We start from the raw sequence: 25,598 nt of genomic DNA, 5'->3' as shown, positions 1-25,598 counted from the left end.
CACGACGTTCGCGCATTTCCTGCTTGGGTGGAGACCACAGGTGCTGTGTACCCTACTTTTGGGCCCGTGGGCCGAGAGGCTGGATGTCGGTTGAGGGGTGGCTTTGCTGACCCCTACTCCTGGGCTTTGTCCCCGCTCCAGCTCCAGGGGGCCCAGCGGAAGCTGCAGGAGCAAGAAAGCGAGTTCCGGGCCCGGGAGCGAGACCTGCTGGGCTCCGTGGAGGAGGCGCGCGGCGCCCGGAACCAGCAGCTGGACCATGCCCGCAGCCTGGGACTCAAGCTGGAGGCCGCCCGGGCCGAGGCCGCGGACCTGGGACTGCGACTCAGCGCAGCCGAGGGCCGGGCTCAGGGCCTGGAGGCTGAGCGGGCCCGCGTGGAGGCGCAGCGGCGCGCGGCAGAGGCCCAGCTCGCCGGCCTGCGATCGGCCCTGCGCCGGGGCCTGGGGCTCGGGGGGCCGGTGGCCGGCTCCCCAGCCCGGGGCACGCCTGCAGGAGGTGAGAACGGAGGCGGGGGTCGGCGGGCGGGCCTTGCGGGGCCTCCGCCCCTCGTCCGCCCATAGGCCTAGCTCTGTCCCGCCACGAGGCACCCTGGGCCCAGGGTGCCGGGCCACCCCTCCTCTGATGACCCCGCCCTGTGGCTGGTTCTGGTGGCTTCGCAGAGCCCGCCCACCTGGGGCCCAAGTCACTTTCCGGCCCCTTAGCCGGGGCCACGCCCCCTGAGCTCATCTCAGCCCCGCCCTCTTGAGCCGGGCCACGCCCCCGAGCCCATCTCAGCCCCTCCCCCTCACTGAGGCAAACGGGCACACGTGCTTTTTAAAGGAAGTGGAAGGTGCTCCTTTTTTTTTTTTTTTTTTAATTGAACCATAGTTGATTTGCAATGTCAAATTGCAAATTTGTAGAGTAACGTGATACAGTTATATCTATGTAAGTGGGCTTCCCCTATGGCTCAGTTGGTAAAGAATCCATCTGCAATGCAAGAGATAGCAGTTCGATTCCTGGGTAGGGAAGGTCCGCTGGAGAAGGGAAAGGCTACCCACTCCAGTATTCTTGGGCTTCCCTGGTGGCTCACCTGGTAAAGAATCCGTCTGTAGTGCGGGAGACCTGGGTTCCATTCCCGGGTTGGGAAGATCCCCTGGAAAAGGGATAGGCTACCCACTCCAGTATTCTTGGGCTTCCCTGGTGGCTCAGCTGGTAAAGAATCTGCCTGCAATGTGGGAGACCTGGGATTGATCCCTGGGTTGGGAAGATCCCTGGAGAAGGAAAAGGCTACCCACTCCAGCATTCTGGCCTGGAGAACTCTGTGGATCGCTATAGTCCATGGGGTCGCAAAGAGGCAGACACCACTGAGAGACTTCTACTTCACTTTATGTATGTATGTATATTTTAAAATATTCTTTTTTGTTACGGTTTATTACAGAATATTGAATATAGTTCCTTGTTTATCCATTCTGTATAAACTAGCTCATATCTGATAACGCCAAACTCCCAGGTCATCACTCTCCTAACCATCTCCCCCTTGACATCCACAGGTTTGTTATCCATTTTTGTGGCCCTGTTTCTGTTTCATAAGAGTTTATTTGTGCCATATATTTAAAAAAATATTTATTTATTCACTTGGCTGTACTTGGGCTTAGTTGCGGCACGCAGGATCTTCCGTCTTCGTTTTTGGCGTGCTGGATTTTAAGGTAACTGGGCAAGTTCCCTGAGCAGGCATTGAACCCTGGCTCCCTGCATTGGGAGTGCAGAGTCTTAGCCACTGGACCATCAAGGAAGTCCCTGTGCTGTATTTTAGATTGCATATATAAGTGAAATCAAATGGTATTTGTCTTTCTCTTTCTGACTTACTTCACTTAACGTGATAATCTCTAGGTACATCCATGTTGCTCCCAATGGCATTATTTTATTCTCTTTTGTGACTGAGCAGTAGTTCATTGTGTATATGTGCTGCGTCTTCTTTATCCACTCCTCTGTTGATGGACATTTAGGCTGCTTCCATGTCTTAACATAAACAGTGCCACTGAGAACACAGTCTGCATGTATCTTTTTGAATTATGTTTTTGTCTGGGTATATGCCCAGGAGTGGGATTGCTGGATCGTATGGCAACTCTATTTTTAATTTTTTGAAGACCTTCCATACTATTTTTCATAGTGGCTGAGAGTGCTGCATCTTAACGTCCTTACCTCCCCTGGGTCTGTCTGTCCTCTGTGATTGACTCCTGCCCTCTCTCCATCAGCTCCTCATCCTCTTCCTTCTCCCATCACGGCTGCCCACTCCTCTGTTCCGGCCTGTGGCCACTATGTCTACCCTAGAAAGATACACACTCAGCCCAACCGCCCTCCAGGAACTTCAGAAGAGATCCTCCCACCTGCCATCTGCTCCCAAGGCCCAGGGGGTGACTCTGGGAGAGGCGGCCTTTCAGGAAGCCCTCATCTTGTCTCAGCCTAACCCCAGGCTCACCTTGACTCCAGGGCTAGAAAGTAGGTAAGGAAAAGTCAAGGGATATTGTTGGTTGGAATGTAAAATAATGCAGCCACTGTGAAAGAATAGTTTGGCAGTTCCTCAAGCAACTAAAATTTAGAATTACTATTTTTTGTTGTTGTTGCTCAGTTGCTGAGTCATGTCCGACTCTTGGTGACCCCGGGGACTTCAGCACGCCAGACTCTGTCCTCCATTATCTCCCAGAGTTTGCTCAAATTCATGTCCACTGAGTTCGTGATGCTATCTATCTCATCCTCTGGTGTCTTCTCCCGCCTTCAATCCTTGCCAGCATGAGAGTCTTTTCCAATAAGTCAGCTCTTCGAATCAGGTGGCCAAAGTGTTGGAGTTTCAGCATCAGTCCTTCCAATGAATATTCAGGGTTGATTTCCTTTAGCATTGACTGGTTTGATCTTCTTTCAGTCCAGGGGACTCTCAAGAGTCTTCTCCAACACCACAATTCAAAAGCATTAATTTTTCAGTGCTCAGCCTTCTTTATGGTCCAACTCTCACATCTGTTTATGGATACTGGAAAAATCGTAGCTTTGACTATGCGGACCTTTGTTGGCAAAGTGATGTCTCTGCTTTTTAATGGTGTCTAGGTTTGTCATAGTTTTCCTTCCAAGAAGCAAGCATCTTTTAATTTCGTGGCTGCAGTCACTGTCTGCGGTGATTTTGGAGCCCAATTACCATATGACTCCACAGTTCCACCCCTAGGTATATCCGCAAGAGAATTGAAAAGAGGCACTGGGTGGACGTTGTACACCGCCTCAGAGTGCGCGTGAGCAGGCGAGTTGCTAATGTAGTGTTTGAATAGATAGACATTGTACACCGCCTCAAAGTGTGCATGAGCAGGTGAATTGCTAATGTAGTATTTGAATAGATAGACATTGTACACCGTCTCAGAGTGTGCGTGAGCAGGTGAGTTGCTAAGGTAGTGTTTGAATACAACGGAGTTTATTCAGCCTTAAGAAAGAGGGTCATCTCGATCTGTGCTGCGACATGGATGAACTTTAATAGGGTTATATTAGGTGAAGTAAGCTGGTCACAAAAGGACAAATATAAGGACTTCCCTGGGATCCCGTTGTTAAGACTCGGCACTTCCACTGCATGGGGAGGTGTGTGTTCGATCCCTGGTGAGTGACCTAAGATCCCGTAAGCCATTTGGCATGGCCAAAAGAAAAAAAAAGGGACAAATATAGTATAATTACACTTATAGAAAACATTTAGAATAGACATTCATGGAGACAGAATTTAGAGGTTGCCAGAGGTGTGGGGAAGGGAGGATTACTGCTCACTGGTTATGGAGTTTGCAGTTGTATTTGTCTGCTGGGGCTGCTGTAACACAGCAGCACAAACTGAGTGGCTTAAACAAGAGAAATTTGTGTCTCGTGGGTCTGGAGGCCAGAAGTCCTAGGCCCTTCCTCTGCAGAGTGAGGGAAGAGTTGGCTCCAGGCTCGAAGCCTGTGGGAGTTTCTTGGCGGCGGAGCGTGCCCCGTCTTCACCTGGAGCTCTCCTTGAGGGTGTGTCCAGGCCCCGCTTTGTGGCTGGGCCAGGTCTCAGTCGCAACATGTGGGATCTAGTTCCCTGACCAGGGATCTAACCCAGGCCCTCTGAATTGGGAGCATGGAGTCTTAGCCACTGGCCTCCCAGTGAAGTCCCCCAAATGTCCCCTTTTATTAGGATACCAGTCATATTGGATTAGGGTCCATCCTTCTCCAGTATGGGGCTTCCCTGGTGGCTCAGGCAGTACAGAATCTGCCTGCTGTGTGGGAGATTCGGGTTCCATCCCTGGGTCTGGAAAATTCTCTGGAGAAGGGAGTGGCAACCCACTCCAGTATTCTTGCCTGGAGAATTCCATGGACAGAGGAGCCTGGTGGGCTACAGTCCATGGGGTTGCAGAGAGTCAGACACGACTCCTCATCTTAACTCATGACAAATAAGGTCCAATTCTAAGGCATGGTGGTTAGGACTCCAACATACGGATTTTGAGGGAATGCAGTTCATAACAGGGTGATGGAAAGGATTTAGAAACAGATGATGGTGATGCTCATATAAACAGTGTGAATATGACTAATGCCACTTAAAGATGGTCAGGGAGCCCTGTTTCGTTATATTTGTCTTATCACAATAAAAGTGTTTGGGGAAATTCCCTGGCTTCCCACTGGTTAGTGCTCTGTGCTCCTAGGGGCAGGGGTTTGATCTCTGGCCAGGGGATGAAGATCCTGCAAACTGTGCAGTGTGGCAAAAGAAATAAGAAAATGCTTGTTGTTAAAGATAAGGCAGCGCTGTGGGCTCGGGGTTTGTGTGGGAGGGCAGGGAGAGCCTCACTGAGGAGGTGGTCGGTAGGGAAAGAAGGGAGAAGAGGCTGCGGGCGAGTGGGTGGGTCCCGAGTGGCGGTCCCCCGCCCTGCGACCCACAGAGGCCACCGGGCAGCCAGGATGCAGTGGGCAAGGTGGAGAGGGGTGGAGTGACGGCCACGGGACCTGCTCAGGCAGACCTTGCGGGCCCCCACAAGGTGCTGGCTTCACTGTGACGGATGAGGCAGTGAGTCCATGTCCTGCTCTGGGTCCTTTGGGTGCTCACGGAGCTACGAGGCCGTTAGGGTGTCACTGGGCAGAGGATGCTAAGGGCAGGCGGACTCCTCGTCCTGCAGTTCCCAGGTTGACCTCTAGGTGCCGTCCTGCCGTCCTGACTGCCCTGCCCCCCCTTTTCACTGCCCATCATCTCCCAAGCAGAGTTTGTTTTTCTGCAGGGAAATAGGGGCACCTGGATTCCAGTCTCAGCCCTGGATCTTCCAAGCTTTGAGGCCAGGCAAATCACTTAAGAAAATGTGGAAAGGATACGCAGAACTATGCAAAAAAGATCTTCATGACTCAGATAACCATGATGGTGTGATCATTCACTTAGAGCCAGACATCCTGGAATGCAAAGTCAAGCGGGCCTTAGGAAGCATCACTACGAACAAAGCTAGTGGAGATGATGGAGTTCCAGTTGAGCTATTTCAAATCCTGAAAGATGATGCTGTGAAAGTGTTGCACTCAATATGCCAGCAAATTTGGGAAACTCAGCAATGGCCACAGGACTGGAAAAGGTCAGTTTTCATTCCAATCCCAAAGAAAGGCAATGCCAAAGAATGTTCAGACTTCCACACAATTGCTTTCATTTCACACGCTAGTAAAGTAATGCTCAAAATTCTCCAAGCCAGGCTTCAGCAATACGTGAACTTCTAGATGTTCAAGCTGGATTTAGAAAAGGCAGAGGAACCAGAGATCAAATTGCCAACATCTGTTGGATCAGAAAAAGCAAGAGAGTTCCAGAAGATCATCTACTTCTGCTTTATTGACTATGCCAAAGACTTTGTGTGGATCACAACAAATTGGAAAATTCTTTGAGAGATGGGAATACCAGACCACCTGACCTGCCTCCTGAGAAATCTGCATTCAGGTCAAGAAACAACAGTTAGAACCAGACATGGAACAGTGGGCTGGTTCCATATTGGGAGAGGAGTACGTCATGGCTCTATATTGTCACCCTGTTTATTTAACTTATGTTCAGAGTACACCATGCAAAATGCCGGGCTGGGTGAAGCACAAGCTGGAATCAAGATTGAAGTGAGAAATATCAATAACCTCAGATACGCGGATGACAGCACCCTTATGGCAGAAAGCGAAGAGGGCCTGAAGAGCCTCTTGATGAAACTGAAAGAGGAGACTGAAAAAGTTGGATCAAAACTCAACATTCAGAAAATTAAGATCATGGCATCCAGTCCCATTACTGCATGGCAAATAGATGGGGAAGTAATGGGAACAGTGGCAGACTTTCTTTTCTTGGCTCCAAATCACTGCAGATGGTGACTGCAGCCATGAAAGTAAAAGATGCTTACTCCTTGGAAGAAAAGCTATGACCAGTCTAGACAGCATATTGAAAAGCAGAGATGTTATTTTGCCGACAAAGGTCTGTCTAGTCAAGGCTATGGTTTTTCCAGTAGTCATGTATGGATGTGAGAGTTGGACCACAAAGAAAGCTGAGCGCTGAAGAATTGATGCTTTTGAACTGTGCTGTTGGAGAAGACTCTTGAGAGCCCCTTGGACTGCAAGGAGATCCAACCAGTCCATTCTAAAGGAAATCAGTCCTGAATATTCATTGGAAGGACTGATGTTGAAGCTGAAACTCCAATACTTTGGCCACCTGATGCGAAAAACTGACTCCTTGGAAAAGACCCTGATGCTGGGAAAGATTGAAGGCAGGAGGAGAAGGGGACGACAGAGGATGAGATGGTTGGATGGCATCACCTACTTGATGGACATGAGTTTGAGCAAGCTCCAGGAGTTGGTGATAGACAGGAAGGCCTGGTGTGCTGCGGTTCATGGGGTCATAAAGAGTCGGACACGACTGAGCGACTGAACTGACTGAATCTGCTCTGAGCCTGTGCAGCCTGTGAAGGGGGAAGATTGGGCCTTACCTCTCAGGGAATTACTGTGAGGATGGAAAGAGGTGGCGTATGGAAAGCGCTGGTCCAGCATCTGGAGATGCTCACATTGTGAGCTCTCAGAGCGCGTGTTAGTCGCTCAGTCATGTCCGACTCTGCGACCCCATGGGCAGTAGCCCTCCAGGCTCCTCTGTCCATGGGTTTCTCCAGGCATGAATACTGGAGTGGGTTGCCATTCCCATCCCCAGGGGATATTCCTGACCCAGGGAGTGAACCTGGGTCTCCTGCACTGTAGGCAGATGCTTTACCATCTGAGCCACCAGGGAAGCCCTTAGCCATCAGTACAGGGAGGTAATGAAGCGAGGGAGTGTCTGCCCACAGACTGGGCCCTGGGGATGCAGCCTTCATGGTGCTTGTGGTCTGGGGGTGGGGGGCAGACACTGGACCCCCAGGAGGTGGGAAGGAGCTCACCCCCACCCAAGGCTGGGGTCAGGGAGGCCTCTGAGGAGTGTTCTTTACATTGAGGCCTAAAGGAATGGGCCAGAGAAGTCTTGGGGAGAGAAGGGAATAGCACATGCACAGACCCCAGCGCCTTTGTAGGGAGGAATGTTGTAGAGCACGGTGGCTGTGGGTGGTATCAACTGGCCAGCTTATGAGGAGAGAGACTGATGCTAGGGAAGCAGCAGGGGGTGGCCAGCACAGGGGTGTGATTTTGAGGGTTGTGAGTGCTGATCGAAGGTGAAGCGAGAGGCTGAGTGGACCCAGCAGGTGCCCCGGGGAGCTCACAGGGGCGGCGGGGCACAGTAGGCACGATGCGCTGGGACGGTGCAGACACCCCGCAGACAGCAGAGGCCAGTGGCTCCTGTGTCCCCCAGCGTGTCTCCTCCTCTAGGAAGCGTGGAAGGGCTCAGTAGCCCCGACCCCATGGAACGCAGCCCCGGGTCCCAGCCGCCCTCCCCAGGACCGGCCATCTCCCCAGCACCTGCAGACCTGGACCCGGAAGCAGTGCGGGGGGCCCTGCAAGAGTTCGTGCAGGAGCTGCGGGGCGCCCAGAGAGAGCGGGTGAGGGGCAAGGGGCTGCATAGGAGCCGCGGCCCAGGGTTAGCAGATGAGGGGCGAGGGGCTGCGGAGGGGGCCCAGAGAGAGCGGATGAGAGGCAAGGGGCTGCGGAGGGGGCCCAGGGTTAGCGAGTGAGGGGCGAGGGGCTGCGGAGGGAGCCGCAGTCAGAGCTGGGTCTCCTCCCCGGTCTCCTCCCCGCCCGACCCCCGGGCTGCAGGATGAATTTCGCATCCAGACGAGCGCCCTGAGACAGCAGCTGGCTGAGACGGAGGCCTCACGGGACGGCGCGGCCTTGCGGGCCAGGCAGCTGGAGAAGGCCGTGGTCGAGAGTGAGGAAGGTGAGTCTACCCTAGCATCCTCACCTCGCTCTTGGGCTCTTCCCACGGAGGCGGGAGGTGGTCTCCTCCAGGGGACCCTTCTGTGGGGAGACCTCGCGTCCAGACCCCCAACCCCCAGGGCTCCAAGGGCTCAGGTCTCGGCCAAGCCTGACGGGCCAGGTTGGGGCCGCAGCCCGGCGCAGCGTGGATGGGCGTCTGAGCGGGGTGCAGGCCGAGCTGGTGCAGCAGGAGGAGAACGCGCGGCGGGCTGAGCGGGAGCGCCGGGCGGTGCTGGACCGCGTGGCCACCTTGGAGAGAAGCCTGCAGGCCACCGAGAGCGAGCTCCAGGCCAGCCAGGTAGGCAGGGGGAGGGCGGCGGGTGGGGGCCTGGATATGCCTGCGGGGGTGTCTGTAGTGCTCCCGTGAGTGGATGCCTGTGAGTGCTCCCGTGTGTGGGTATCTGTAGTGCTCCTGTCCATGAGTGGATGTCTGTGACTACTCCTGTGCATGTATATCTGTGAGTGCTCCCGTGTGTGGGTGTCTGTGAGTGCTCCTATGCATGGGTGTCTGTGTGCTCCCGTGTGTGTGTGTCTGTGAGTGCTCCCATGTGTGGATACCTGTGAGTGCTCCCGTGTGTGGGTGTCTGTGAGTGCTCCTGTGCATGGGTGTCTGTGAGTGCTCCCTGCCTGTGTGTCAGTGAGTGCTCCCACACAAGGATGTCCATGTGTGGGTGTCTGTGTGCTCCCATGCATGGGTGTCTGTGTGCTCCCGTGTGTGGATACCTGTGAGTGCTCCCTTGAGTGCTCCCGTGCGTGGGTGTCTGAGCATTCCAGTGCATGGATGTTAGTGAGTGCTCCCTGCCTGTGTGTCAGTGAGTGCTCCCATGCGTGCTCCTGTGCGTGGATGCCTGTGAGTGCTCCCGTGCATGTCTGTGTTCTGTCTGCGTGGGTCTCTCAGCACCCATTGAAGTGATTGGCTTGTGACTTTCTCCAAAAGCACGTTCAGATTTTGTTGTCTGGTTTCACGCTGAGGTCATTAGGCTATAGAAGAAAGACTCTGGGCACTTACAGCTGACAGACATGGGTTTGAGTTCTTGCCTCGCCCTGTGGTTTTCAGTTTTCTCATCTATGAAAGGGGGAGACAAGTAATTCTCTCCTGGAGGCCGTGCACGCACACTGGGAACTCACGGACGGTGCTCACAGGGCCTGTTTCCTTTGTCTCTGTGTAGTCACACCAGGGCTGTTCTGGGGGTTTATGTGTGTCTGGGCGATGCCTGTGTGTCCCTGTGTGTGTGTGTGTGTCTGGGGCAGGCACACGGGCCCTGGTACTGACGGTCAGGCTGCTGGAGCCTTGAGCTCTTCTTGCAGGCACAGATCCCCCCTCTCCCCTGGCCCTCCTGCCTGCCCCCGCAGCCCGCCCCCAGCCTCTGGCTCCGGGCCGAGCTTGAGCTGGCTTGTTGTGTCTGCGGCTCCAGCTCTGGCCGTGGGCCCAGCCGCAGGGGCGCGGGAGGTGGCCAGGAACAAAGCTGGGCAGGAGCCAGTGTGGGGCAGCGGGGCCCAGACACGGCAGGGCTGGGGCTCGAGCCCACGGACGGGGGGCCAGGCCTGGGGGGCTGTGGTCAGAGCAGCCCCGTGACCTGCCCAGCTCTGGAATGGTGACAGGAGAAAGGGGCTCTGGTCTGTCTTCCTGCCCTGTCCCCAATCCCCAGGCCCCCTCACCGGCTCGTCCTGCTTGGGGTGGGAAGGACCATCATCCCCTACAACCCAGGGGGACCCTGGGCCCCTACCCGCCAGGCAGCTCTGGGCTGCCCTCTAGAGCGCCATGGGGCAGAGCAGGGAGGCCCTGGAGTCTGCACTTTTACACCCCACCCCCCAGCGCTCTGTGAGCACCCAAGGTGTGGGCTCCCTGGATGTGCAATAGGGAGCAGGGAGGGAGGCTGAGCCTGGACCTCATGGCCCGTGAGATTTGGGCGGAGCTGGAAAGTGCCCTGGGGTCCCCGAGTAACCCCGTGAACAGGGGGGCACTGAGGCCCCAGGAGAGTCAGGGGCTGACCCCTGATCCCATGGTGAGTGGTTGGGCCAGCCCCTTCCAGGCCGCCCCCCGCTTTCTCCACGGGCCCTGAAGGGTGTGGGGGGCATGGGTGGTCTGCCATCACCCTGCCCCACCCCCAGGAGAAGCTCAGCAAGATGAAGGCCAACGAGGCGAAGCTGGAGAGCGACAAGCGGCGTCTGAAGGAGGTGCTGGACGCATCCGAGAGCCGCAGCGTCAAGCTGGAGCTGCAGCGGCGCGCACTCGAGGGGGAACTGCAGCGCAGCCGCCTGGGCCTGAGCGACCGGGAGGTGCAGGTGCAGGCCCTCCAGGAGCGGGCGGACTTGCTGCAGAGGCAGGTGGGTCCCCCCGACCTGCCCCGAGCCAGGGCGTCATGGGGGCCCCGCTCTCCCAGCAGCCCTGCGAGGCAGCGTGTGTATCGTCATCACCCCATTTCCCAGATGGGCACATGGAGGCTCGCAGACCTGAGGTCTCTGCCCGCGATCACGGAGCTAAGCAGGGGCAGGGCAAAAACTAGACTTGACTGTTTGATGATGGAGTCTGCTCTGAAAGGAGGTGTATGGAGAGACAGAGACTTCACTCATTTTCTTTTCTTTCTTTAAATATGTATCCATTTTGGCTGCACTGGCTTGGTTGAGCCATGCAGGATGTTTCGTTGTGGCATGCAAAGTCTTAGTCATAGCAGGTGGGGTCGAGTTCCCTGACCAGGGATCAAGCCCACGTCTCCTGCATCGGGAGTGCGGCACCTTAGCCTCTGGGCCAGCAGGGAGGTGCTTGGTTTTTCTGTTTTTGCCTTGGCTGCCAGGAAGCTCAGCGCTAACTGGAATGTTCAGCAGCTCTTCTAGCCCTACGCCATCACCCGCCTACGCCAAGAACACACAAACTGTCAGGGGGTGGTGGTTACCCTTTCTCCTCCATAGCAGTGCGGAGACCACCACAGGGCCTGGGACAACTGGGTTGGTGGTGCCCTGCAAGAGGGCACTTAACTGGCAGTGCGTCTTCTGGGACAACTGGGTTGACGGTGCCCTGCAAGAGGGCACTTAACTGGCAGTGCGCCTCGGGCCAGGCAGCTGTTGGCACAGCCTGTGGGAGCGCCTGGGAACCAGGAGTGTCTGTGACAAAGGCCTGGAGAGAGGTGGCAGGGCTTGGCTTGGGCACACCTGGACCGCCTGATCCGTCCTCCCCCAGGTGGCAGACGGCGAGAGGAAGGCAAGCACTCTGCAGCTGACGGTAGAGCGGCTGAGCGGAGCCCTGGCCAAGGTGGAGGAGAGTGAGGGCCTCCTGCGGGACAAGGTGCAGGGTCTGACGGAGGCCCTGACCCAGAGCAGTGCCAGCCTTGCCAGCACCCAGGACAAGAACGTTCAGCTGCAGAAGGCTTTGACTGCCTGTGAACATGACCGCCAAGTGCTCCAAGTATGGGGGCCCCAGGGCCCAGCTGTGGGGGACGTGGTGGAGAGCTGGCCCCTGGGAGCCATCTGTGGGTGTGCCCTTTGTGGGGGTGCTGGCCCAGTACGCAGATTGGCCAGTGAGAGGAGGGTGGGGGTGGTCACGACGGCCAGGATGGGGTGTGGGGCCCCGGGTCAGGCCCGCAGGAGCAGGGCTGGGGTCTGGGGGCTCCCCGCCTTGTGGGGGCCCGTGGCCAGGCCTGCACTCTGGCTTACCATGCAGGTGAGAGGACTGCCCGTGTTTTGGGCTCTGAGCCTGGCCTGGAGGTACCGGGCAGCGGGGAGCCCTTTGCCCAGGGCCCCCAGGCAGCCTGGCACCGCCCCCTTTCCCCCAGGAGCGGCTGGAGGCTGCGCGGCAGGCATCATCCGAGGCGCGGAAGCAGAGCAGCTCCCTGGGCGAGCAGCTGCAGACCTTGCGGGGCGAGCTGGCCGACCTGGAGCTGCGGCGGGCAGAGGCCGAGGGGCAGCGGCAGCAGCTGCAGGAGGTGAGGGCCAGGGCCCTTCCCACTCAGCTCCACCTCCTCCCACGGCTGGGCCGCGCCTCCAGGAGGCACCGCGGCTCCTTCATCCGTGTCCCCATTACTCAGGTGCAGACTGAGGTCCCAGGGACTGTTCCCCGCTGTGGGCCTCCTAATAACAGCCTCATCTCGTGAGTTGGCCGGGCAGCTGGCCTCATCACCCCCAGCATGATGGGGCTCTGGATGCCCACCCCGAGGCCCCAGGGGTCAGAGGCTTGCTGGCTTTTTCTGTAGGCGCTGCGGCAGCGGCAGGAGGCTGAGGCTGTGGCTCTGCACACGGCCCAGAAGGTGCAGGACGAGCGCCGGCAGCTGCAGGAGCGCCTGGGGAGCCTGCAGCGCGCCCTGGCCCAGCTGGAGGCTGAGAAGCGGGATGCGGAGCGCTCAGCCCTGCGTCTGGAGAAGGAGCGGGCAGCCCTTAAGAGCACGCTGGACAAGGTGGGCCGTGCCCCTCGGGCCCTCCCTGGGCTGCCCCTGGGTCCCAGCCCTGCTGCCCGCTGGCCCCGCCCCCTCTAACTCAGCACCCCTCCCTGAGAACCCTGGGACCTCCCTCCTTTCCTGGGCACCCTGATGCCCTCCCTGGGACCTCCCTCCTTCCCTGGGCACTTTGATGCCCCGCCCAGGACCTCCCTCCTCCCCTGGCACCCTGATGCCCCTGCCCTCCCCTCCTAGGTGGAAAGGGAGAAGCTCTGCAGTCACGAGGACACGGTGCGTCTGAACGTGGAGAAGGGCCGCTTGGACCGCACGCTCACGGGGGCAGAGCTGGAGCTGGCTGAGGCCCAGAGGCAGATCCAGCTGCTGGAGGTCTCGGCGCTGCCCACCCCGCCCTGGACACCCTGGCCCTCTGCCCCTCTGTAGCCCAGGACCCAGCTCCCCGTCCCTACAACCTGCAAGCCCAGACAGTCCTGAGGGTGTGGCCCAGAGCCAGGCCTCAGAGGGAGGGGGTCCTCTCCAAAATGGAGAGAGACGGAGATGCTAAAGGCCTGTCAGCGCACATGCACGTGTGCTCACGCTTGGGGGTGTGCTCACACTTGCGGGTGTGCTCACACTTGTGTGGTCGTGCTTGTGTGTGTTCACACTTGTGGGTGTGTGCTCACACTTGTGGGCGTGTGCTCATCCTTGTAGCCAAAGAGAGCTACGAGTGTACGCGAGCAGACTCCCATGCGTGTAGCGTGGACCTTGTGCGTGTATGTGGCATGTCTAGGTATAGGATGTTATCTGCATGGTGTATCTTTGTGTACAGATGTCTTCGGTTTTGAATACTTTGATTTGTGGCTGTGCCGGGTCTTCATTGCTGCAGGCTTCCTCTGGGTCCAGAGGCCCCTCTATTTGTGACGCCCTACCTCTCACTGAAGCGGCCTCCCTGGTTGCCGCACGGGGTCTGGGGCGTGTGGGCCTCAGCAGTTGCAGCACGCGGGCTCTGGAGCCCAGGCTCAGCAGTTGTGACGCAGGGGCTCAGTTGGTCTGTGGCGTGTGGGATCCCCCAGGACCAGGGATCAAACCCGTGGCTCCTGCCCTGGTGGGTGGAGTCTTCACTACTGAGCCCCCCGGGGAGCCCTGGGTGTCTTCTTGGACGTGCGTGTGTGTGGTGCGTATATGAGAGTATTGGGCTTTTGGACACATGCGCACATTCATGTGAACACAGGTTGTTACATGCTTGCTTGTATGACTGTATGTATACGGGCTTGTCTCTGCATTTGAACATCTGTGTGTGTGTGTATGCGTGCGCGCTCCTGAGTGGATCACTCAGCAACCTGACTCAGGATTCGCAGGCCAGGAGGGCTGGGTGGGGTAAGACAAAGCTCTGGTCCTGCAAGCCCTGCTTTGCCCGTAGGGACCCCTGGGCTTCCACCCAGAGAGGGCCTGTCCCTTCATACTCGCGTACATGTGCGTGCGCATTGCGGCCCCAGGCCTGACCGGCGGCCCCTCCTGCAGGCCCAGGTGGCGGCGCTGGAGCAGAACCACAGCCCAGCTGGGCTGGAGGCAGCGGAGCTGCAGCAGGAGGTGGAGCGCCTGCGCGGTGCCCAGGTGCGGACGGAGCGCGCGCTGGAGGCGCGGGAGCGCGCCCACCGGCAGAGGGTGCGGGGGCTGGAGGAGCAGGTACGCGGGTTCTCCGTCAGGAAGCTGAGCCAGGAGCGGGGCGGGAGCGGGAGAGGGCGGGTCTCACTGCCACTTGCGCCTTTCGGGCTTAGGTGCTCCGGGGTGTCCATAACTGAGATGGTCGGGGTGGACCTGGGCTGGTGTCAGCCATGGCTGGACACGGGGGCGCGAGTGAGGTCACTGGACCTCAGTCCCCTCTCCATAGCTCTGTGCCTGGGCAGGCTGTCTTGAGAGTGGCACAGCTGGCCTCAGGATAACCTAGCGACTCACAGTCCCGGGGGCTCAAGGGGCCGTTTTCCCTGAGAGCAACAGCTGGAGTCCGAAGGGCGCTCCTCCTGGGAGAGCTGAGCTCACAGGCTCACCGTGACCATCGTCCCCATCACGTCTGCAGGGCAAGGCTTGCCCCGTGGGTCAGGCCGGGGCCCAGGTCCGCCCTGGAGTCCAGCTAGCACCAGGCCTGTCCTGGTGGTGAGAGGGGATGGGGCTCCCAAGGAGAGGCCGGGCAGTCCAGAGAGGCCCAGCCGCTCTGTGGAGCCGAACAAGAAGGGGAGGGAATTCCTGGGCTGCTAGGACACCTGGCTTTTCCCTGGGCCCTCTGGGGTCCCTGCCCTCTCCCTGGCTCTGAGCCCAGGCTGGGCCTGGTGGGCCCTTTTTCCTTGTTCTTTTCCAGGTGTCCACGCTGAAGGGGCAGCTGCAGCAGGAGCTTCGAAGGCACTCAGCCTCCTTCTCCTCGCCCTCCGGGCCCCCAGAGAAGTGAGCACCTCTCCGCTGGCATCCTAGCGACGGGACCCTGATGGGAGGGCCAGATGGGAGGGGCGCCCTCAGCGCAGTCCAGGGGGCCTGGGCCGGAGCTCGTGGGGGTGAGGGGCGAGGGGCGGGGTGCCAGGGCCAGGACGGGGCTCCAGCCTGTCAGAGCCACCCCCTTGGGGGCCCCCTGAGGGCTGGGCTGGAGGGACCCGTCCCTGGCTGAGCCTGGGCGCAGGCGTGCTGGCCGTGAGAGTTGGGCCTGGGGCAGGCACTGTGGCTGCTCAGAGGTCTGTCCATCTTAGTTCAGTGTTTGTCAGTAGGTTCCTCAGAGTTCAGAGTTGCTGTATTTTTATACCTTTTTACGATGTTAACTGTTCAGAATTGTTGTTTTTGTAACAACCCCATTTTTTAAAGAACGCTTTGTACAGATGTGTCCTCTTGCTGTTAACGTGCCTCCTGGGAGATGGGGAGACTGGAGGGCCCTGGGGCCAGAGGGTTGGGGTCCCCTAGTGAGGGGTGCGCAGGGACGTGGGGGAGACTTTAGAAAGGCCCCTGCAGAAAGGTAAGGAACAACCTCACGGGACGGCGGGCTGGGGAGGCCTCCAGGGTCCTGGGCCATCCACCCATTTAACAGACGGAGCCATCGAGGCTTGGGGCTGGGCCCAGCTCTGCTCTTGCCAACTGAAGCTTTCCGCCCTTTCCTCTGGCTCCTCCTCAGGACAGGTGCACCCCCCGAGCACCAGCAGGCCTTCCAGGCGGCACGGTGAAGGAGGGCAGGCCTGGGGGCGGACCTGGCATCCCGCCGGGCCCCGCTGGGTGATCCTGGGCACAGCTGCTTCAGCTGTCAGCCTCAGTGTGCTCATCGGTAAGGTGGGAAACTGCCTCCCAGGCCGGTGATGCGGGAGCACACAGCAGGTGCTTAGCCTGTGTTTTCTGGGAGAACTGCCTCTCAGCCCACGCAGCCCAGCGGCATCAGGGTCTGCCCTGCCACTGACCGACCGCCGTGGACCCCGGCGGGTGGGGAGTTCAGTACTGACTCTAGGCTTGGTCTCCCCTCTGTAAGATGGGAACGCCACCCATGCCCGCCACACAGGCTTGGTTAGAGGCTTAAAGAGGGCTGTGTGCCAGCCCTCAGACGGAGCCTCGTCTCCCTGTGCTTGTCAGAGGGCGCTGTTCAAACGGCCGGCCTGCTTCTGCCCCCTGAAATGCACTGGGCCTCCCTCCCCGCAAACGCCCTTGACGCCAGAGCCCCCCGACCCGACCTTGTAGCACCCTCAGACCCCTGCACAGGCGGCCTCCACCCTGCCGGGGCCCTTCCCCGGTGACGGGGGACTCAGACCCCACACACAGCCCTGAAAGTGAGGAGGCCACGTTCCTGAACCTTCCGTTTCTGATACAGCCTCCGGCAACACACACACAGCCCGGGGTGGGGCGATTGTCAGGGCCCACCTTTCTGGGCAGAGCTGAGCTGGCACTGCCAAGGCCACGGTCGCCAGAACCGGCCCTTCCCCAAGGAGGCCGGGCAGCCTCGGGGAGGATGGCAGGGTTGGAGGCCCCGGCCATCTCTGCACTCCCCGCTGAAAAAGGGACTCCGCGTCTTTCGTAAAAACCTGTTTTTAATTTTGTATAAAACAAAGGTGGTCTCCGCCCAGGGGCTGTAGGAGATTCAAGCAGACCAGCTGGGGTGGGGGTCACAGCCTACCTCGGGGGTGGGGACGGTCCTGGAGGGGGACAGGGAGGCATGGCAGGGGCCCAGGTCCCACAGAGCACCCGGGTCGTCCCCCGCCCGGAGGCAGAGACTAGCCCTTCGGGAGCCCCCTCGAGGCTCCGGGGGTGGCCCCAGGCCCGCAGCCCTCTAACAAGACGAGAGGAACGTCGGACGGGGGGAAAGCACCAGGTCAGGCAGAGCCTGGGGGCCCCGGGCTGGCGGGGGGCCAGCTCCCCCTAGCAGCCCCCACAGCTCCTGGCACAGGCGGCCGCCACAGACTGGCACAGGCCACTGCTGGCCAGCACGCCGCACTTGGAGAACTTGTCACGGCACAGGTCAGCTGTGGGGAGGGCGGGGAAGAGCTGGGGTCAGCGCGCGGCCAGGTGAGGGAACTGCCGCGCGCCCCAGCCCTGGTGAGGGGCCGTCTGAGGATGAGACAGGACCCACGTCCGACCCACGTTTGATAAGCAGCGGGAGGGGCGGGGTGGGGGCTTCCTACCCCGCAGGAGCTCCTCGTGGGCGCAGACCGTCCGGACGCAGATCTCCTTATTGACGACGTAGACGCGGCGGAGGCTGAGGGGACAGGCCGGGAGGGCTCAGCCCCGGGGGGAGGACCCCGCACCCACCCCCGGCCTGGGGGTCTGTCCCCGCCCCTCGGGGCTGGCTGGAGCCCCACCCCTCACCTGTAGAAGCAGACCTCGTTGAGACACTGCTTGCAGGGCTTGTGTATGGAGTAGAGGCGGGTGCACGGGTACTGCTCCTCGCGGCAGTCTGGGTGACAGGTGGGGTCAGGGGGCTGAGCTCGTGGCTCACAGCCGGGGGCCGCCTCCAGCCGCACCCCCACAGAGACTGGCTCTCGGGGCCAGGAACCCCTGCACCCTAAGGCCCAGCCTAGACACACGAACACACACACAAAGACACACACGCCAATGCACGCACACAGCACTGCCAGACCTTCCCAGGCTGCCGGTTTTATCCAATACATTCATACACATGCAAACTCACAACCGCACCAAGAGACCTATGTCCAAACAGACTTAAGTTCAAACAAACCTACAGCCACACACAGGCCCAGGGGCCCCCACACACAGGCCGGCGGGCTCTTGGCTGGGACAGTCCCGCTGAGCCTGGGAAGCCCCAGAGCACCACTCGCTAGGGGGCTTCCTGCCAGCCACTCCCCTGTGTCTGGGACTAGAGGCTCCTCCCAAGGCCACGGCCAGTCCAGCCCCCTGCCCAGTGCAGGGCAGAGGGGTCTCCGGAGCTGCCAGGGTCCCTGCTGACGTCAAGCAGGGGCACCTCTGCAAGGCCCCCAGCCCACCACCTACCCAGCAAGAGCGAGGGGCCTGGCTGCGTCTGACCTCCTGGGCCCCCCACCACCCCCTAACTCCAGGGCCCCCCCTGTCTCTGACCTCCCGGGCCCCCCAGTGCCCCCTAACTCCCGGGGCCCACCTCTGACCTCCCGGGCCCCCCAGTGCCCCCGAACTCCCGGGGCCCCCTCTGTCTCTGACCTCCCGGGCCCCCCAGTGCCCCCTAACTCCCGGGGCCCACCTCTGACCTCCTGGGCCCCCCAGTGCCTCCGAACTCCCGGGGCCCCCTCTGTCTCTGACCTCCCGGGCCCCCCACCACCCCCTAACTCCAGGGCCCCCCTCTGTCTCCAACCTCCTGGGACCCCCACCACCCTGTAACTCCCACCACCCCCTAACTCCCAGGGACCCCTCTGTCTTTGACCTCCTGGGCCCCCCACCGCCCCCTAACTCCAGGGCCCCACTCTGTCTCTGACCTCCTGGGACCCCCATCACCCTGTAACTCACCACCCCCTAACTCCTGGGGCTCCCTCTGTCTCTCTTACCCAGAGGTCCCGGCTCCGTGGGCTCCGTCTCCACAGTCCCCGGTTCTAGAGTTGGGGGAGAGGCAGGCAGAGACCATTGGGACGGTCCTGGGCAGGGTGGGGTCGCCTCCTCCAGCCCCGGGCAGCCCTCCGCACCCCCAGGCTTGGCTGGAGCTGGTGGCCTACCTAAGGTGGGGGCAGGGATGACTTCCTGCTGGACTTGCTGCTGGGACTGGAACTGGAACTGCTCCTCGGGCGGCCGAGGGGTCATCTCTGCCGGGAAAGGCGGTAAAGGGGTCTGCTCCCTCCCGTAGGCGCCGTAGGCCTCAACGGACTCCCCACCCTGCTGCCTGCCCGCGCTGCCCTACGCTCAGTCCTTTACCTGGGTAGTCATAGTAGTCCGGATTCTCTGGAAATAAAGATGTGGAATTGGCGGGGGTCAGGCTAGCCCCCACGCACACTGCAGCCAGGGCCCACAGCCCTGAAAGCCCGTCTCCCACTGCCCCGCCTGACCCTCGGCCAAGCCACGCCGATCTGGGGAGCAGGCTGGGGGGGCCTGGGGGTGGGCGGCGGGCTTACCGATCTGCTCGCTGTAGTGGGTATACTGCACGTGGTCTGGGTACGGAGGCAGGGGGTCCAGATCATACTGGCCCTGAGCCAGCAGGCCTGCTGTGGGGAGACAGAGCTGAGGGGGCGCCAGCAGGGAGGGGCAGCAGGGGCCTGAGGACCCCTGAGGACGGCAGAAGCCCCTCGGGTGGGCCCGTAAGATCCCAGCAGACTCAGACTCACAGGACGCAAACGGCTTCCTTGTCCACAAAGGCCTGACACGCCCTGGTCCTGGGCCGCCTCCCTGACCAGCTCCCCCTTGCTGGCTCTTGGCCGCTCCTGCCTGCCCAGGGCCTTTCACTGGACTCTTCCTGGGCCTGAGAGCCTGGTTAACTTCTCCTCCTTCATGTCTCTACTGAAGTTTCTGCTCTGCTTGGGGGCTTCCCAGGTGGCTCAATGCCGGGGACTGAGGTTCAATCCCTGGGTCGGGAAGATCCCCTGGTGTGGGAAACGAACACCACCCACGCCCGTGTTTTGCACTGGAAAATTCCACGGACAGAGGAACCTGGTGGGCTATGGTCCACGGGGTCACCAAGAGTGGGACAGGACAGTGACCGAGCGCCTGGGACTGCCCGGGCGGTACAGCGGCTGAGATTCTGTGCTCCCAGCACGGGGCCCGGGTTCAATCCCTGGTCAGGGAACTGGAGCCCACATGCCTCGACTAAGGCCACTGTGAAAGATGCCACGAGCTACAACGAGGCCTGAGGGTCCCATGTGCTGTAAGACCCAGCAGAGCCAAAGAAATTAATATGAAAAGTAAGAGAGGCCTTCGCTGGCCGCCCACCCGCACCATCGCGTCCTCCTGTTTGTTTCCATCACAGCACCCAGCACAACCTGACGTTTATCATCTCGCCCTTCTCTAGGCCGGCAGGGCACCAGCACGCAAGGCAGGCGTTTGCCGCTTGGTCACTGCATCGCCAGGGCCTATCCCAGCGCCTGGCACAGAGTAGGCGCTCCACAGGTATCTGTTAAATGAGCGAATGTTAGGCCTGGCAGGCCCTTTGTGATCCCCGCTAACAACTCTCATGTGACAACCAGGGGCCTCTCCAAGGTCAGGACTGTCGCTGAGCTGGCCCCAAGGGAGTGCAAATCCCAGGCCTTCAGACCCCCTTTTAGGGGCCTCCATTCCTGCACATCGGCTCCCGGGAGGACCAGGCAGTGAGAGGAAAAGCATGGCTCCTGGTGCCTGGGCCGAGCCTGCTGCTGCGGAGGGTTGAGGAGGCACCCGGAGATGCCTCCAGACTCTGGGGGGTTGGCCAGTCCAGTCTGTGGTCCAAGAGGTAGCAGGCCCTGGGGTTCGGGATACAGTTCCGGCCGCAGGACAAGAGCTGGCGGCCAGCCCCTTGCCTGCACCCACGCGGGAGCCCCACCAGCCCAGTGCCACTTACCAGGCAGGAAGAGCAGGAAGAGGGAGGCAGCTCTCATGACTGCTCAGTGAGCACGCTGGGCAGGTGTCTGGGGACAGCTGGAGAAAGAGGAGGGGCGAGCTGCTCCCCAGGGCCGCACGGCCGCTTCTGCTCCCAGAATTCAGCCTGGAGAAGGGGGGCCCAGAACAGAGGCCAGGCAGACGAGGGTCACAGAGGGCAGGCCTCGGGGGCAGCAACCACTTTGGAGGGATCTGTCCCTGAGAGCCCACTGGGCGTTCAGGACCTGAGGGACTCGCCTCCCCCCGGCTCCAGAGCCGATTGTGACAACGGACCCTACCCTGCTCGCCCACACTCCACGGACATTTCTAATCCCTGCCCCTGCTCTCCCCGCCACACCAATGCCCACCCTCTGCTCAGCACTTAACCAGGAATCTAGTGCCCAGACCACAACCCCAGGCCCATCCTTGGGACCCCAGTCCTGCCCAACTAACTTCACAGCCCAGACCCAGCAGTCAGCCAGACCGACACCTGCTCCCAATTAGCCCGGGGGCCCAGGCATCCTGCTCAGCAGGAAACCACATGAGCCCCGCCGGCTCCCGCCCCTCGAAGACGCCTCCTGCCAGGCCGCCCAGGACCTGGCTGATTCCATCACACACTCACGAGACTGAGGGCTATTTGTCTGCTGGGCAGGAAGCACTCAGGGTGGGGTCTGAAGAGCGTCTCTCCCGAGCCTGGAGGGCAGCGCTCAAGAGGACCACAGTCCCCCAGCCCAGGGGCTCTGGACCGCCTGAGACGGTATGACTGTGACGAGTGTCACAAGCATAGTTTGGGGGGAGGGGGCAGGCTCTTGAAGCTCTGGGTGAGTCCCGTCTCCAGTCTGGCCCCAAGGTGGACTTGGCAGAGTCGAAAAGTCCTCACGGCCAGCCCCAGCGCAGTGGGGGGCAGCCTCCAGACTGCCCGCCTTCCGCCGGGGGGCTGGGAGGGAGTCCTGAGCTCACCCACCGGGGCCCGCCCTCCCACAACATGAGGAGTTCTTCCAGGCGGGTAACTGGAAAACTGCCTGCCTAACCCTGCCCTCTCCAGGCCGCGGGGACTCAAGGGAGAGGGGGGACGGGGCAGAGACCTGGTACCTCTCCTTCTGTGACCCGGTCACCGCACACATTCCCCGTCTCACTCCCTCTCAAGCCTTACTGAGGAGGGAAGGGGTGAGGAAGGGGTGAGGAAGGGGTGGGGAAGCTGAGGCCTTTGACCCAGCTGCCCCGCAGGCCAGGCGTCCACTCTGAAAACTCTCGGCCTCCTCCTCGCGCGGGGACCCAAGGCCTGGAGCGCCCCTCAAGTCCTCCCTGCCCCCATCTGGCTCCCAGGCTGGTTGGCGCTGTCACCACTGGAAGGCCGCAGCTGGGGAGGTGGTTGGTGGGGGTTCTGTCTGTCCCCAGAGCACCTCCTAAGCCTCGAAGGCCCCCGCATGGGGCGCCCAGGCTCGCTGGGAGAAGGGGCCCCTGGCCAGGCCGTCCCGAGGAGAGTCCGCGCGGAGAGGGGGCCCCTCCAGGAGACGCGTCTGCAAGCGCGTCCAGACGGTGGGCGATCGGGCGGGGAGGGGGGCCGACCCTGAGGGACGAGGGGGCGGCCCAGCGGGCCGGGGACGCACCCCGGGGGCCCGGCCGGCCCTGCCCTTTGTCTCCGTCCCCGCCGCCCCGCGGACACCCCCGCCGGCCGCCACCTCCCTCCTCCGGGAAGACAAAAGCCGCCCCTCCAGAGGACCCAGGCTTCCCGGCGCCCTCTTACATCTGCTTAGACGGCCCCCGGACCCGGGCCCCTCAGCCCCTGGGGGCCTGCCGACTTCGGAGCCCCGGCCCCCACCCCTGCCCGGCCCGCGCCTACCTGCGGGTCCCTGCGCGCCGCTCCGAGTCCGCGCGCCGCCGAGCCGCCCCTCCGCCCCCCGCGCCCCGCTCCGGGCCCCCGACGGGGCGGGCGCCGCCCTCCCTCCCGGATCCGCTGGGTCCTAACGCGAGCGCCGCCGGGCCGCCGTGCTCCGGGGGGCGCGGGGCCGGCCTCACGTCTTCTCAGAAGTTCGCACCGTGCAGGATGCGCCCGCGTCCTGTCCCCATCCCGCCTGGCCCGCTGTCAACGCGGTGAGGCGGGCGTACCGCCTCCGCCGGACACAGGACCGAGCCAGCCTCCCGAAGGGGACCGCGCGCCCTGCCCTCCGCTCCGGCTTCTCCCGGCTTCCAGGACGCCCTCCCGGGCCTCCTGCGTCTCCCCAGGCAGCTTGCGGCCGCAGCGGGCTTCCATAACCAGCGTTTCTGCGGACCCACCGGCCACAGGCTACCGGGCCTGGCCCCACCATGTCCCTAGGGCCCCAAACTCAGTGAGGATTTAAGTCCAGAATCACAGCCTCCTGACCTTCCCCGGCCCCGGCCCCGGAAGGTGTTCCCTTCAGGGAGTGAGCCCACCACCCTTCCCTCACACAGCTAACTCCCCACCCGCAGCCCGCCAAGCCCCCACCTCTAATCCTGAGTCCCGGATACCTGCCATCTAGGCCTGCCCACGTGGCACTAGTGGTAAAGAAAGTGAAGTGAAAGGGAAGTCGCTCAGTCGTGTCGGACTCTGAGCGACCCCATGGACTGCAGCCTACCAGGCTCCTCCTTCCATGGGATTTTCCAGGCAAGAGTATTGGAGTGGGGTTGCCATTGCCCGCCTAGATGCTGGTTCCATCCCTGGGTCCGGAAGATCCCCTGGAGGAAGAAATGGCAACCCACTCCCGCATTCTTGCCTGGAGAATCCCAGGGACAGAGGAGCCTGGCGGGCTGCAGTCCACGGGGTCACAGAGAGTGGGACACGGCTGAGCGGCCAAGCAGCAGCAGTAGGCCTTCCCAAACGGCCCTCACCCACTCACCCACTCAGGGTGGGCCAGGGGAGGCTTCTACCTGAAGCCTTTCACTGGTGTCCCGAGGTACCTGGGAACAAGTCTGAACTCCCCTGGAGACCCCAAGGACCCGACCTTCACCACAGCCCGGCTCTGCCTTCTGGCTCCCTCTGCCTGGTCTCCCAATAGCCTCAATGGCTTTTTAGCTGTTTCTCATCAAACCCCTTCCTCTACCTGCCACAGGGCCTTTGCCCAAGCTGTGTCTCCCTCCTGCAACACCGATGAGTCCCTCCCCCTTCAGATGACAGGTCAAAGCCCCACTTCCTCAGCGGAGGCACCCCTCTCCCTGTTCCCAGCCGTGGCCCCAGTGGCCTCTCTCCCCCCGAGCCTGTCCACTGCATGGAGACCGGGACAAGCTCGGCTTCAGCTCATCCTCCGTTTTGCTCACTCGGCACGGCGCCAGGCTCAGAGCAGCTGTTCAGTAAACATCTGTGGAATGAATAAACGAATGCACAGTGGATTCTCCTGGGAGACGAGCCAGGTGTGGGGGTTGAGGTCTCCTGCCTGGTCACAGGGGTCTAGGCCTGGCTGGGAGGGGGACCGAGACGTCCTCAGGCCGCCTTTCCTTTCCTTAGGCTGCTTGTCCTTTAGACTCTGAGTCCTATCAGGCAGGGAGTGAACCCGTTGCAGGGGTTATTAGTTCCAAGATGCTGGTTTGTCAAATGAATGATGGATGAATAACTATGTGCCCCCACCCGCTGATGGCAGAGCAGTGGGGACTTTTGTCCCTGGCCCAGCGGCCAGCGCAGCCCTCCCTGCCCTCCCTAAGCCCCTCCCTGCCCTCCCTAAGCCCCTCCCTGCTGCCAGGTGCAATCCCACTAGGGTAGAAGGAACCCTCTGGCTGGTGGCTCAGCGGGTGAAGAATCCTGCTGCAGTGCAGGAGGCCCGGGTTCAATCCTTGGGTGGGGAAGATCCCCTGGAGAAGGAAGTGGCAACCCACTGCAGTGTTCTTGCCTGGAGAATCCCATGGACAGAGGAGCCTGGCGGGCTACAGTCCATGGGGTCCCGAGAGTCGGACACAACATAGTGACTAAATCACCACCAGGCTTGACAAAGGGGGACACTGAGCCCCAGGCTACTGCCTCTAGATCTTGACTCCCAGGCCCTCCACTGCTTGCACACTCCTCTGTCTTAAGGACACGAACACAGCTGGCAGCTCACTCGGGGCGGGGTAGCAGGCAGGGCACTCTCGTCCCCGTTTCCTTGGACAGCTGCCCCTTCCCTGCCCGCCTCTCACGCCATGTCTTATAAACTGCACCCAGGCAGAGCTCATGTCTTTTGTTCGCCACTGTGGCGCTGTGCCTGACACGTGACTGTCCGGCACAGGAGTAACCAGTTAGGGGCAGAAGGGACTCACACCCAGGCCTGGCGGTGTCCTCTGGCCCCCGAGCAGCATCTGCCACTTGAACCGCCACTGAGACTCAGCGCCCAGTGGAGGGTCTGTGGGTGCCCCTGGTGGCACATGTTGTCTCTCCACACCCCGTGCCCTGGTTCTCGGTTTGAGTTAACATTCACTAAACTCCCACGAGGGCAAGCTGCGGGTGGGGGGGGCGGTGCACAATGGCTTCCAGTAATAAGGCTGGGGAGGGGCTTTTCTTTCCTGTCGCCCCCGCCCAGCACAGATGACCGGCCACATCTCTAGGGCGGGGCTTGGCCAGGGCGCCCCACCTCGCCTGCCGCTGGGATGACGTCAGGAGCACCCACCCTCTCCTGGGGGACGGTGCACGTGGTTCTAGCTGAGCCTGAGTCCATCTGAGGGAGGGACCGGACCACAAACACAGCCCAGGATGCTGCGGCTGGGAAAGCAGGGAGCTGCCCCAGTTAACGCCTCGTAGGTGCTGGCACTCGTCTGAGACACCCTGTTCTCTCTTGCCTCCACAGGAGAGTAGGAAGGTTAACAGCGTGAACTCTGGGGTCAAAGCGACCTGGTCCCGGCTCTCCCTGCTGCACGGCCTTTAAGCCTCAGGTTCCGTGTCTGTAAAAGGGGGACCGGGAGTTCCCTGATGGTCCAGCGATTAAGACTTG

At 60.8% G+C, this 25,598-nt stretch overlaps 2 protein-coding genes across 6 annotated transcripts in view; one reads left to right on the top strand and one right to left on the bottom strand.

Annotated features, from left to right (window-relative positions):
* The window catches only part of CROCC (ciliary rootlet coiled-coil, rootletin), a 44,461-nt gene extending 28,894 nt beyond the window's left edge, over window positions 1–15,567 (top strand). For all 4 annotated transcript variants that reach the window (XM_070778127.1, XM_070778124.1, XM_070778121.1 and 1 more), the window contains 11 exons: window positions 142–493; window positions 7,799–7,968; window positions 8,183–8,303; window positions 8,476–8,639; window positions 10,454–10,669; window positions 11,520–11,744; window positions 12,112–12,261; window positions 12,529–12,729; window positions 12,964–13,095; window positions 14,227–14,391; window positions 15,062–15,567. In XM_070778127.1, coding sequence (XP_070634228.1) covers window positions 142–493; window positions 7,799–7,968; window positions 8,183–8,303; window positions 8,476–8,639; window positions 10,454–10,669; window positions 11,520–11,744; window positions 12,112–12,261; window positions 12,529–12,729; window positions 12,964–13,095; window positions 14,227–14,391; window positions 15,062–15,148 — 1,983 coding nt within the window. In that variant the 3' untranslated portion in view covers window positions 15,149–15,567. The remainder of the gene's footprint in view (window positions 1–141; window positions 494–7,798; window positions 7,969–8,182; window positions 8,304–8,475; window positions 8,640–10,453; window positions 10,670–11,519; window positions 11,745–12,111; window positions 12,262–12,528; window positions 12,730–12,963; window positions 13,096–14,226; window positions 14,392–15,061) is intronic.
* Window positions 15,568–16,736: 1,169 nt separating this feature from the next.
* Window positions 16,737–22,636, bottom strand: MFAP2 (microfibril associated protein 2). Of its 2 annotated transcripts, none has more exons than XM_019982626.2 (9): window positions 22,529–22,636; window positions 20,669–20,812; window positions 19,254–19,343; window positions 19,057–19,083; window positions 18,861–18,947; window positions 18,696–18,740; window positions 17,530–17,617; window positions 17,346–17,419; window positions 16,737–17,186 (listed from the first exon to the last, which is right to left on the bottom strand). In XM_019982626.2, exons 2-9 carry the CDS (start codon window positions 20,703–20,705, stop codon window positions 17,083–17,085), a joined length of 552 nt encoding a protein of 183 aa, XP_019838185.1. In that variant the 5' UTR covers window positions 20,706–20,812; window positions 22,529–22,636; the 3' UTR covers window positions 16,737–17,082. The 2 variants fall into 2 exon arrangements, with proteins under 2 accessions (XP_019838185.1, XP_019838192.1); XM_019982633.2 differs by having other exon boundaries at window positions 19,254–19,340.
* Window positions 22,637–25,598: the final 2,962 nt, after the last annotated feature.

The sequence above is a fragment of the Bos indicus genome, chromosome 2, assembly GCF_029378745.1.
Source record: "Bos indicus isolate NIAB-ARS_2022 breed Sahiwal x Tharparkar chromosome 2, NIAB-ARS_B.indTharparkar_mat_pri_1.0, whole genome shotgun sequence".
In the NCBI taxonomy this organism is placed as follows: Eukaryota; Metazoa; Chordata; class Mammalia; order Artiodactyla; family Bovidae; genus Bos; species Bos indicus.
This window is presented reverse-complemented; position numbering and strand designations above follow the sequence as displayed.

Coding starts and splice junctions, on each gene's coding strand:
- MFAP2 (XM_019982626.2), bottom strand. CDS start 20,705: ATGAGAGCTGCCTCCCTCTTCCTGCTCTTCCTGCCTG. Junction 19,344..20,668: donor CTTCCTGCTCTTCCTGCCTG/GTAAGTGGCACT, acceptor GTCTCCCCACAG/CAGGCCTGCTGGCTCAGGGC. Junction 17,187..17,345: donor CCACGAGGAGCTCCTGCGGG/GTAGGAAGCCCC, acceptor CCCTCCCCACAG/CTGACCTGTGCCGTGACAAG.